Below are 13,447 nucleotides of genomic sequence, written 5' to 3'. Positions count from 1 at the left end.
ATGCAAGAGTGCACACATGTGAGGTTTTCACGTCAAAAATCCATGAATTAGGATACAAATTGGTCCCTCATCCACCGGATTTAGCCCCTAAAGACTATTTCTGGTTTCCACACCGGTTTAAATGGCTCGGCTGAAACAGATTTGATTCCAACAATCATCTCACAAACAAATACCGATTTTGATGACCTCGACAAATCTTATTTTTTGTATTTCAGAAAATTCCAATTGAATTTCAGATATTTCCAATTATATTTCTGAATTTTCGAATTGAAATTCAGAATATTCCAATTATATTTCAGAATTTTCCATTTGTATTTCAGAATTTTTTAATTTTATTTCAAAATTTTCCAATTTTATTTCAAAATTTTCCAATTATATTTCAGAATTTTCCATTTATATTTCAGAAAATTCTAATAGCAAATACCAATGGAAAATTCTGAAATACGATTATAAACTTTTTAAGTATAAATTAAAAATTCTGAATTACAAATGGAAATTTCTGAAACACAATGGAAAATTTTGAAATTCAATTGGAAACTTCTGAAATTCAATTAGAAATTTCTGAAATTTATTTTGAATTTTCTGAAATATAAATTATAACTTCTGAAATACAATTGGAAATGGTGTAGTAGCCCAACCCTAGTAAATATTTTAAGAATATTATTCATATTTAAATTAATGATTCTTCATTTAATTAGATAGATTGTGTAAAATATTCCTCCTCATACAAAAAGTTTTATATTTATTTTCAAAATGTTTAATAGCATTATTGATTGCATTCAATAACCGTAACATTATTTTAATATTTATTTGCCAACTAAACTTAAAAACTATTGTTAAAATTTGTACTAGTTTTGTGTGTCCCAGCTCTAATTAAACGTTTCGAAAAATATTTGCTTTTTTATTTAACGTTTCACTTCACAAATATTTAGAGCCGGTTTAATTTTAACACTTGTTTTCTTTATAATGGAACAGCAGCAGTGTTGGTTAGAACTTGTATTTATATTTTGTAATTAAATAGTAATTGTTTTAAAATTGTTACAATAATTAAATGAATATCAATGCTGTTATTCATGTCTTTCAATCAATAGTTGCTAACGGAAAAGACAAAACAAAATTTGATTTTAAATTGATATTTTTACAAACTTTTCGAACAGCATCTCAATTATACTCCCTGTTCTGTAAATCGAATTCAAGTAACGTTGTCGTTTTTAAACGAATTCACATACATATTTTGGTGTTCTGTAATCGAATCCACATGAAACCGCCATAGAAAAGTTCCCAGATAAATACCGATAAATCATCAACATTTTAAAAAAAAATCAGCCGAATCTTTCGAACTAAAGTTGCTGAGGCAAAAATAATGAATATGAAAATGTGTTCAAGTCTTGATAACCAAAAAAATTCATCAAAAAGACGCCCCTGTTTTTCTGTGCGTCCTTAGGATATAACAAGTTATTTTAATAATATCAAGTAATGAATGTTTTTGCGGGATCGAATAAAGAATATATACCTTTCCGTTACTGATTTAAAACAAATTTAATTATACAATAGGCTTAATTACAGCAGCATTTTTGTTTAACTAAATATTTATATGAAAATATTACCGATTTTTAACAGGTAAATAAATGGCAAAGATTTGTTTATCAAATCATCACACCTTATTTTAAACAAGTATTTAAATAACGAAAAATGTATTCATTCAAAACAAAGCAAATCAATTGTATATATACAAAATTAATGTATGTAAAAGGGTGTTTTTTAAGGCCGCTAGAACTTACGAAAGGATTAACTGTCAAACGAACTGTCATATTGTGCTTAATTTTTGACATTTATGATCAGTATAATCTGCCAAATCATCACGAATAGATTGACGCTTGAAATTTGGCAATAATTTAATTTCGAGAAATGGACCTGTCAATTGGCCTCTTAGATCGTGCGATTTGACACCTCTCGATGGGGGCCACGTTAATTCACTGGTTTATACTGATAAACCAGTAACAACAATTGACGTCTTGGAGGCCAACATTGTTCGAGTTATTCGTGCATTTGGCTAGCAATGCTAGAAAAGTGCCCCAAAACCGGACGAACAGCCCTGTTGGCCATATTCCCGAAATCATTCTCAAATGTTAATGCCATTTATTAAACTTTCGAATAAACAAATTTGTTTGATTAAAATTTACTTTTATTTTTTAAAAATTTCAAGTTCTATCGGACTTTAAAAAACACCCTTTATTACACATATATTAATATGATCTTGACAATGAATATCAAATTAAATGAATTAATCACAACGAATACTCGTACTACAACTAAATATTACTTTAATCAGCAAAAAAAAGAAGAAATATTTATTATAAAAAAATACACAAATTTTAAATCAAAAGTAAATGTTTGTAAACAATGAATAAATAAATACAACGACAACAAAAGCTAACCGGTTCATCAAATAATTTTATAACAATTTGAATTGATTAATAACAAAAAAATAAAATAAATAAAAACAGGTGACTTCATATATAAGAAAAGGTTTTGAACAATAATATCGAAATTTCAAAATGCCAAAGACTTATTTATGGCCCTTAAACAATTTATAAACCGAATCATACTCAAACTGTATTCAATTAATTTTCATAACTTAAATGGTAAAATTATTTAGATTTATCAATATTACGTTCGATGGAAATCAAATCCTTTAAAAAGACCTGAAATTAATTTTGTTCTAAAACCATCAATATCGAGCCCTTAGCGCCAAATTATCGTAAGCGACAAAACACAAATTTTACAGGAGAAGGTTTTTTCGATTATTTTTAAAATTATACATAGAATTAAAAATTTTATGATGCGTTATTATATAATTTCGTTCAAGCTTTTTGTCTATTTTTCAAAAATATTTATAACTTTTGACAATTAAAAATTCATGGAATACTTTATTGAAAAATATGAGAAAAAATATTTTTTATTGAATTTTTGCATAGATACAAATTTTTCGAATTGAAATAAAATTGTTATTTATGACTAGTTTTTAATGAAATTTCACAGTTATGTAAAATTTTCTATTTAAAATGGAAAACTAAAAACGAATTTTGAAATTTATTATCAGCAATCCCGCAATTCCCAAAAAAGTGTTGAAAAATCCCAAAAAAGGAAATTTTTAGTTTTTTGGCTATAATATCCATACCAGGGTCGGAGTTATCGGAATCCTTTACAAAATAATTAAAAGCATATTGGGCCATCTAAAATCGGTTATTATATTTTGATATCGAATATGCGATTTGAGAATGTTTTGGCCTAAAGTTTAATTTTACATAAAAAATAGGTGTTTTTTCAATGGACCTGGTCCCCTCGGTAACAAAAATTTTTAATTTTTTTTTCATTCAAAATATTTTATGAAAACTTAGCTTTCAGAAACTATAAATTCCTTATACATCGTCTTAGAAATTTTTTGCGATAACTTAAAAAGAAAAAAGGTTATTTTTTCCAAAAAAAAATTAGCGAAAAATCGGCTTTTCAAAATTTTTTTAATTCAAATGCATATAACTTTGGACTTAGTCATTATTTTTAAACAGTTCTTTTCTTGTTTGACACATACGTATGTTGTTAGTCCAATGAAGGAAAACTGGAGAAAATCGGAAAATATTTGGATACGCTGTTAGCAAAAAAACTGGAGTAGGTTGGGTAAAAATGTTGAAAATTTAATTTTGAAATGCGAATATCTCCTAAGCTATAAATTGATAGCTACGACGAGATTTTTTGTAACACTCGATGAAAGCATTTTAATTTTTTTGAAATCGGAACACAAACGAAGAAATGGGATCATTTTAAAAATGTAATATACCCGAGGTGTCCTACTTTGAGGACCCTTGGTCGCGGCCCTAGTGTCGCTTACGATAAAATTCGTTTACTGTAAAATGTAAACACTGACTTACGATAAAATCTTACCTCCTACAATTTTGAAGTTATTAACAATTTTGATATTCTGAGAACGCTAAAACATCAGTCGGTCCATAAAATTTTAATTTTTGCAATAAAAAAAAAATTGGAAAATGTCGCTTACGATAATTTGGCGCTAAGGGCTCGATATGTTTTGTTTCAAAATACATAGTATTTTAAAATAATATCAATAAATATTAAGAAATATCTTTAGTAAAACGAAACATAAATTCGACTAGAATATTTAAATTAAAATCACTCAATTTTGAAATATATTTTTCAACGCATTGGGTTCAATTAAAAAGGATATATTTATAATTATTTTTAATATTAATAGCAAGTAATTAAAATACCAAATCTGAAATTCAATCAACATCTGTTTCATTCGTTTTTTTTTTCTTCAAATTCCAAATAATTTTTCCCAATATTTTAACACACGCTATAAAAAAAAGAAAAATTTATACTTTTTTTGTTTATTTAGCTAACGTTGAAACGAAAATGTCATGTTTAAATATTTTCTCTAACAAATTAACACCTTGCTTTTCATTAGTTTCTAAATAATTTATTTTGTTTTTAATTTTCTGATGGGAAAATAGTTTTTAATAAAAAAATAACAATAAAATTCACAGTATTTGTTATTTATTAACTCAATATGTTGTAGTTTAAATTTTTTTATGAATTTTCATTTAAATATTTTAACATATTTTCTTTTCGAATATTAAACAAATTAGTTAAGACACTTGTTTAAAATATAAATTCAACTATTTTTCGTTGCAACATTATTCAAAAATTTAAAAATAAATTAAAATTGATTTGATGTTTAAGAAAATATGAATTTTATTAAATTCATTTTCGCCACCTACTTTTTTTGTATTTTATTAGAACGTTTCACTCGTTTTTTTGTTGTTGTTTGTTTTCGTTTAAAATAAAAAAGTCACTTTGCATATAATTTTATTAAATAAAAAATTTGTGACTTATTTGAGCGCGTTGAATTTGAAATATTGTTTAACCGAACCGCCGCACGTACCGTTTATTTATACGTCTAAGTTCCAACTGTTGTGTTTAGTTGACCGTCCGTACACAAGTGTTTATTTTAATCTGACAGATAAATTTGATAATCGTTGCACAAACACACACAACAACAAAAATTTATATCTATCTGTGAATTTATTTATTCATAGATACATGTGGGTTGCCATATAGGCAGTCGCTAGTTTTCTACTTCGATATTTTTTGTGAACAAAATATAAATTCTTATTCTTAACCCCCTGTCTATACTTGACAAATATTTATCATAACAATTAATGACGTTTGTTGTCAAGATAAAGTTGTCTGAGCAAAAACACTAACAATTTTATCATAACAAAGCAATAATTCTAATAAATGGAAACTAACCTGATAATTTTTTATTTTGACAATCATTTTGATGTTTATCATGATAAAAATTTATCAGGTATAGACAGGGGGTAAGGTCACACATGACAAATATTTGACGAAAAATAAAAAATTTAAAACTTAAATAAAAAACTTATTTTACTTAGGATGATTCAAAACAAAACAAATATTCGGCTGTGTCGAATCTTATATACCCTTCACAAAATTGTACTTCAATATAAAAATTTTAAATATTTTTAGGTAAACAAAATAAATTTTTTTTTGCAGTTTTTTCATTTTTTTGGATAAAAAATTTTGAATTATTTTTTTTTTAAATTAAATTTTTTTTTTTAATTTTTAATTTTTTTTTGGTTTTTTCAATTTTTTTTTTAAAAAATCGGGTTAAAAAATATTTTTCCAATTTTGACCCATTGTAGCTCCAACTTACTATGGTTTTATATACGTCATTGCAAAGGTCTTTGAAATATCTATCATTAGATATCCGTATTGTCTATATTAATGACTTAGTAATCCAGATATATGTACGTCAAAAATAGATAAAAAATCGAGGTTGTCCTGGTTTTTTCCTCATATCTCCAGCCATTTGTGGACCGATTTTGCTGATTTTAAATAGCAAGCTTCTTTTTAATAGCAAGCTTCAACAGACAGACAGACGGACATTGCTTAATCGACTCCGTTATCTATAAGGATCCAGAATATATATACTTTATAGGGTCGGAAATGAAAAATGTAGAAATTACAAACGGAATGACAAACTTATATTAGTTTTATTTTACACTTTTTTGAGCAAATATTTGTCATGTGTGACCCTGCCTTTAGTTAGACAATTATAGACACAGTATCAGGGTATAGGTTTTAAAGTTTCACTAAAAAGTTTTTCCAGAATTACTACTTTTAAAGGTCTTTATGTAGTCCAAATTGTGCTTCAAACGTAGGTCTTTATGTAGTCCCAGTTTAGCTTTAATCGTAGGTCTTTATGTAGGCCCAGTTTAGCTTCAATTGTAGGTCTTTATATAGTCCAAGTTTAGCTTCAATCGTAGGTCTTAATGTAGTTCCAGTTTAGCTTCAATCGTAGGTCTTTATGTAGTCCCGATTTAGTTTCAATCGTAGGTCTTTATGTAGTCCCAGTTTAGGTTCAATAGTAGGTCTTTATGTAGTCCCAAATTAGCTTCAATCGTAGGTTTTTTTTATAGTCCCCGTCTTTATGTCGTTGCAATATAGCTCCATTCGTAAGGGTTTATGTAGTCCCAATTTAGCTTCAATCGTAGGTCTTTTTATAGTCCCCGTCTTTATGTAGTCCTAATTTAGCTTCATTCGTTGGTCTTTATGTAGTCCCAGTTTAGCTTCAATCGTAGGCCTTTCTGTAGTCCCAGTTTAGCTGGTATTTAAATGCAAAATATTTAGTTCGTCCAAATTGTGATTTTTCTATCTAAATTATTAAGTTAGATATGCATTTGAAAGACTTACTTGCATCGCCATTTCACCAGATCATTTAGACATCCACACAAAACTGGTTCTTCAGACATGTATCTCCAATAGATTCCGCAATATAAGTATTTCAAAATATTGTTGGTTTTCATAATACTTTCGATGACAACACTTCTGACGTGTATCTCGCATTCTCTCGATGATTGGTAGTTTTTCCCCAAGAAAGAATTTTCGACGACAGCAGACCTGTTATAGCAATAAACACAACAGTAGCTGCGATCCACCAGTATGTGTGTTTTAAAATAGTTTTTCTGCACATAAAATAAAAATTAATTTCCTTGCAATAAATTGTACACAAAAGGATTCCAAATTCGAAAAACTATAGACCAAATTTTTGATTTGATTAAAAAATCTATTAATAAAAAAAGACAAAAGAATATTAACAAAAAATAATAATTGATAAGACAATAACAAAGTACTAGCGTCTCAATCGTTTTAAATTAAATCAATATATTACAGACATATTATGATAATAACATACATTCATACGCATATTAACGTACGTAGTTTGTCAATAATAAGTATTTTATCAACATTATTTCTTATGAATTTCAGACTGAGTGTACTTGAATACAAATTGAGATAAACTAAGAAAATCTTTAAACTTGAAAAGTAACCAACAGATAGTGGAATTAATAATAAATCCTTTTTATAAAAGAATGACAAGATTGTGTTAAAACAAAATTAAAATTGTCAAGATAATAAATGTACTGATGTAATATTGATATAATTTAATTAAATTAAGTAAACAAGTAACTAATAGCGTAATTGAAATTGATTTATTTTATTTGGAATCTTTTAAAGATAAAGTTTCTATTAGAAAATCATGTTAACAGAAATGTGGCAGGTGATTTTTTTTTAAATAGATATCATTTCAATTAAAAGCAGTATCCGGAATTTCTTTCTTTTCAGATAATTGTAAAAATATTTCCAAAGCCTTTTCAAAGTTCCAATTAGCTTCGTCCAAACATCTGAAATGAAAAATGGAAACATAAGTACATAAATATCAACAGGATAAATCAAATAATTGATATAAATAATTCCTTGAATATATAGTTACCAAATAGTGGAATTAGAATAGTAGAATAGAAATCCAGTAAAATTTTTGTAAATAAATAATTGAAATAATTACTATTTCTCACTAACCTGGTGCACCATATAGACTTTAAACTAGTTGCCTCCTGAAACATGACCAAGAAAGCTTCCTTATCGCTCAACGTCAATTCATCTTTGTCTGATTTATCTTCGCTTTTAAAATATTTAAAAGCGAATTTTGTTTGAGTAGCGGTCGGCGTAAATACATTCAATTGATCATTTATTATTTGGTAATTTGTAACCATTTTAAGTGGACCCTACATTTTTGGAAAACATAAAATTAAATACAGATTTTTAGAAAGTTTTCTATATATGTATGTATTATTGTATATTGTATATATACCCTGTTATATTGCACAGGCTTCAAAATAAAGGTGCGTGAAAATCCCATTAATATATCGGTTTCCATTATGCTAGGAGCTTGGTCTAAGTAGACGCCATTAACAATTATAACAATCATGTTTTCCTTTAATGTTAATAAAATATTTTTATAAATAATAAAGTATATTCATGAGTATTGAATGAATTTATTAAAAATCTAATATAAGCGGAAATCAATATCCAACTTTCTGGGGCCGAATTTTATTGTTCATCGCAATCTAATAACAAATTTAGTAAAAACAAGTAAGAGAGCTATATATTCTCCAAATTATACTTTAAAATAAAAATTTCAAATATTTTTAGGTAACAAAATTTAATTTTTTTTTTTTAATTTATTTGTGAAAAAAAATCATGACAAAAAATATTTTTGATGAAAAAAAATTCGGTTTGAAAAATATTTTTCTCGATGTTGACCTATTGTATGTCCGACTTACAATGGCCTTATATATGCCGTTGTAAAGGTTTTTGAAATATCTATCATTAGTTATCCATATTGTCTATATTAATGACTTAGTAATCCAGTTATAGATAAAAAATAAGCCAATAAACGAGGTTGTCCTGGTTTTTTCCTTATATCTCTGCCATTTGTGGTCCTATTCTCGATTTTAAATAGCAACCGAGCTGGAAGAATTCCCGATTTATTGATGTATCATCATGTTTGTAAGTAATTTAGAGGCTACGGAAAAGTTTATTTCAACATACAGACGGACATGGCTATATCGATTCCACTATCTATAACGATCCAGAATATACAGTAGCCCAATAAAGTCTACATACAGGAATTCAAATTAAATTTCTTTCGTTGAAAGCTGTATTTGAAAGTTAAAAGTAGTGAAATATATTTGTTAAAAAAATAAATTCACACTACAAAAAATTAAAACAACATCACTTAAGTCGGGTTTAGCAACATTTCCTATCACTTAAAAAAATTCACCGTTATTACAGTTTTTGATTCTGAGTCAAATAACGAAAATTTTTTTTGGTTTTTTTGGCTTTAATGTTCAAAATATTATGAAACTTAATAGTCCCGCCCACCCAAAAGTAGGCGTGACCGAGAATAAATTTTTCGTTATTTTACTCAGAATCAATAACGGTGAACTTTTGGGCGTTATTTGAATTTGTTTTGCTAAAATCGACATAAAACATTTATTATTATATATCTCATAAAAATAAAATAAAAAAATGCTTTAACTTAAAGAAACATAATAATTTTTCCTGTATGTAGACTTTCTTGGGCTACTGTATATACTTCGTGGGGTCGCAAATGAAAAAATAAATTTTAAATGCTTCTTAGCATTCGAATAAAAACTCCCTTCTTAAATTTATCTTTCGATAAATAAGTAAAACGTTTTGCTATTTTCTTTTTATTTCTTTTTACTCCCCAGAATATGGGCATATCGTATTCATACTTACATTATACATCGTACAATCTGTGCTAAATGTCAGCATGTCATGTGTAGTTCCAGGAAGTTCCATAAGAACTCGCAATATTTCAGTAGGACCAAAATACATAGATGTATGAGCTCGACTAAAATCGGGTATTTTGAGTATATCTCGAGCAAAGTTCAAATAATTTAAAATGCGTTTACTATTTTGTGCTGGTATTTTGGCCATATTATAGTTGCAAGTTAAGGTTAAAATAGACTTGGGATGATATAGATCTGTAATGAAGTAGCAAATAAAAGTTAAGATTTTAAAACTAACAAAAATTACCTTTTAAATAAACACGATCGTGTTCATAAGTTTGAAAATAGCGCGTAATAAATTCATTAACAAAATCATAGCCAGATATGTCACATAAGAAATTCCTTTGCGAAGTTAAATTGCCTTTGGCAGTAATTTCAACATTATCCTAGAAATAATACACATTAAAATATGTTTTGAAAAGCACTTAGAAATAAATAATCATTACCAAAATTTTCAATTCTGGAAAATATTTCTTAACAGTTTTAATATATTCACCAGCAAAACTATATTTGGAACATAAAGGATTGCCATCTAATCTCAGTGATCTTACACCCAAGACACCCAAATCTTTGATATCATGTAGATCATGTATCCAGTTATTACCCAAATCTATGGCTTTCAAATTGCTCATCATGGCCAAAACTTTAGAAAAATTGGCGCTTAATATTTTATTATGGGCCAAACGTAGTTCAATGCATGTTGAGAGAAATTTACGTGAGGCTTGCATTAGAATGCGGGTTAAAATCTTAGGTGAACTAAGATTAATGACAATATTTTCCAAACCTATAAATAAAAGTTGGATTTTATAACTAAAGAATTATTCAAAGCTCTAAGACAAACAGACCTTCTATAGTTTGAAAATTATTTAAATCAAGCATGCGATCCATGGCACTGAAACGACGGCTAAGAGCTTTTTCGATACATTCCATAGGTTCCAATTGTCCCTTTTTAAATGGACTTATATTCATCTTTAAGTAATATGCTACAGTTTTGTCCATAAGTAGTTGTGGTGAGAAATCAATTGTGCTTTCTGTAGGTGGTGGAGGCGCTTCGAGACGTGGGATTTTTATTTCCAAATTACATTTATCTACCAAATGTTTAATTTGAGGAAAACATTTACGCACCAAAAACTGATGCTCTCCAGCAGTAAACTAAAATGTTATATAATTTATTTGATCTATGACAACGACTCTAACTTTTATAAATACCTTATAATAACAGGGATAAATGTCACTTAAAGTATTGGAAATTGTGAGAAAAAAATAATCAAATATTTCCTCTTTGGAATATTCATGAGCTACATCTGGAATCTTTATAAAAGTTTTAGTATAAAATTGTTTAAATGTTGAAAAATATATATATAAGGTTTTGAACCTACCATAAAAGCATGCCAATCTGTACTGGATTCAAATTTATTTATATCCGTCTTATTAGACCAATCAATGCGATAGCCTTCAGACTCAGTTTCTATTAGATTATCTAATGGTGTATAATCACTTGATAGATTCTCCGATGGTATACCATCCTAGAAGTAAAAAGTTATGAATATTTGCAGTTACTTAGTACTACATTTTATTACTTACAATTTTTTTAAAGTTTTTCAAAACTGGTCTTAAACATTCGGGATATGTTACAGCTTTTGTAAGGGGATTGCTTTGTAGCATTAGCTCGTCGGCTTTCAAATGTTCCAAATCACGACATATACGACTTGGTGAACGTAACTAAAAAAATTTATTTAATTTAAAAACTAGTCAGAGTGATTAAGATTAAACAAGTCGTAGTGTTTTAGTTTATACAAGTCATACACAAAATGTTAAGGATAAACTTTATACTCACCAAATTATCCCTAAAATCGAGTAAAGCAAATTGTACACCACTAAACAGTTTCAAGGGAGCCAACGTATTAATTTCATTGCTACTAAAAATGATACCATTGATAGAACGAAATTGTTCATCATTACGATAAATCAAATCACAGACACGTTCCAAAACACCACGATTGCTCAGATTGACAACAACATCATAGAAATCGGGATTTTGAGCAAATAGTGACAAATTCAAAATGCCATCTTCACCATTACGATGCTCCATGCGACCATATAAAGAATTTAAAGCTTTGGTCACCTGGCTAATGGCTGAAATTTGACCATACTTGAATTCGCCTACATTTAATTGTACTTTTAGGTTGATAACAATGCCTTTGGGTAAATGTAGGCATAGGTTTCTGGCAAATAGATTATCTAGGGCTGGTTGACATTGGCGTACCAAAAAACGATCTTCTTTGTTGCCACGCTGAAAAAAATAGTATTGTACATATTAAATATTTTATAGAATTTGCATTATACTTACCCTATAGGCTACAGGATAAAATTCTTCACCTTCTACAGCTGCAAATATAGCTTCCAGTATGGCATACTTACCCTCTATACCCATAAGTTTGCCATGATGCTGCACAGTAATTTGATGCCAAACAAAGCCCTGATTCATAAGTTTAGCATCATATTGTTTACATTTGTAATAGGACACTGCATCACGATAGTTAATCTCAATGCTCATGTGATTGGGAAAGTGTAAAACTTCGTCTAAGGAGATTGTTAGTAGAAATATGATTTTAATTAAGAAATAATGTAACAATGTTAGTTTTTGGGGGCCACTTTGTAACTTAACGAATTTTTAATCAGATAGTATTAAGCTTATTATGCCGGTTCTTATTTTCCGATTCAAGGACCTACAAAATATTTCCGTTTGTAGCCTGTTCAGGGTTGCATGAGTTAATTTAGCCATTAAATCGAGAACTTCGCGCCAAATAAAATGAATTCCGCTCTGCTCGGCATAAAAAGCTATTTGGTTTACAAATGAAAATACCCCCATAAACTAGAGCTTAGCCGAAATATATTTTCACACAAGCTTACCTGGACACTTTAAAGTAGACATTTTTAAAATAATTTACAGAACAATTCGTAAAAAGTTTATTTCATTTAATAATCAGCCCAAAATCCACAAAGTATAATAAAGCCACATTCAGTTGTTATTGTTTACAATTTACCGCTGCTTCATCTTATAATTATATACAATTCACTGGTAACTAATATCCCCAAGTTAAGTTCGTTATAAAAAACAGAATTTCTAGCCAAAACTTGGTTTACATTTGGGTTAGCATCCATTAGGCGAAATATTCTCACACAAAAATTCCCGGTCAGTTTAATGTATACATTTTTAAAGTAATTTCTAAAAAACAAATGCACATAATTAAATTAACAGCGAATACACTTTCAATTGTTTTTGTTTAGAACTTCTTCTTGTAACAGTATACAACTCACAGGCAATTGGTATCCCCAAGTAAAATATACAGCGGTTGATTTTTATTCTTACTAAGAACAAAATACAATTAAAGCGTACAACTACAGTCGTAATTCAAATCTGGGTATCAAGCCGTCCGTTTTTCGCTGCCTTCGAGAGTTTTGCGCTTCACTCTCGCATTGGTTAATGTTTGGTGTCATCTAACTGCACCGCGTTACAGTTTCTCGAAGTTTGCATTGGCCACATGCAATGGTTTCTTGTTTGTTTTCATAACCTAATATTTTAATACATGGTTTAAGTGTTCCAGCTATAGATCGACTGGGAACTTGAATAGGCCTATGATAATCTGTCAATTTGAGAAACAAGCGTATAAAAAAATATGTTAATT

At 28.4% G+C, this 13,447-nt stretch overlaps 2 protein-coding genes across 3 annotated transcripts in view; both read right to left on the bottom strand.

Annotated features, from left to right (window-relative positions):
* Mipp1 (Multiple inositol polyphosphate phosphatase 1) overlaps nucleotides 1–6,839 on the bottom strand; it is a 46,343-nt gene extending 39,504 nt beyond the window's left edge. Inside the window, exon 1 of one of the 2 annotated variants that reach the window (XM_065505504.1) lies at nucleotides 6,796–6,839. The gene's annotated coding sequence lies outside the window, so the exon portion shown is untranslated. Of the gene's footprint in view, nucleotides 1–4,796; nucleotides 5,040–6,795 lie in introns of those variants that run through there. The other variant, XM_065505502.1, reaches the window with a different exon arrangement.
* Nucleotides 6,840–7,576: 737 nt separating this feature from the next.
* Nucleotides 7,577–12,783, bottom strand: nxf2 (nuclear RNA export factor 2). The gene is made up of 13 exons (XM_065503757.1): nucleotides 12,672–12,783; nucleotides 12,109–12,341; nucleotides 11,596–12,051; nucleotides 11,343–11,480; nucleotides 11,138–11,284; nucleotides 10,968–11,069; nucleotides 10,604–10,910; nucleotides 10,205–10,542; nucleotides 10,006–10,144; nucleotides 9,706–9,953; nucleotides 8,255–8,377; nucleotides 7,963–8,168; nucleotides 7,577–7,787 (listed from the first exon to the last, which is right to left on the bottom strand). The coding sequence occupies exons 1-13, from the start codon at nucleotides 12,691–12,693 to the stop codon at nucleotides 7,691–7,693; spliced, it is 2,556 nt and encodes an 851-aa protein (XP_065359829.1). The 5' UTR covers nucleotides 12,694–12,783; the 3' UTR covers nucleotides 7,577–7,690.
* Between the last annotated feature and the right edge of the window lie 664 nt (nucleotides 12,784–13,447).

Source organism: Calliphora vicina, chromosome 3 (genome assembly GCF_958450345.1).
Source record: "Calliphora vicina chromosome 3, idCalVici1.1, whole genome shotgun sequence".
NCBI lineage: Eukaryota > Metazoa > Arthropoda > Insecta > Diptera > Calliphoridae > Calliphora > Calliphora vicina.
Note: the sequence above shows the minus strand (reverse complement) of the source record. Positions and strands in the feature narration are given on the sequence as shown.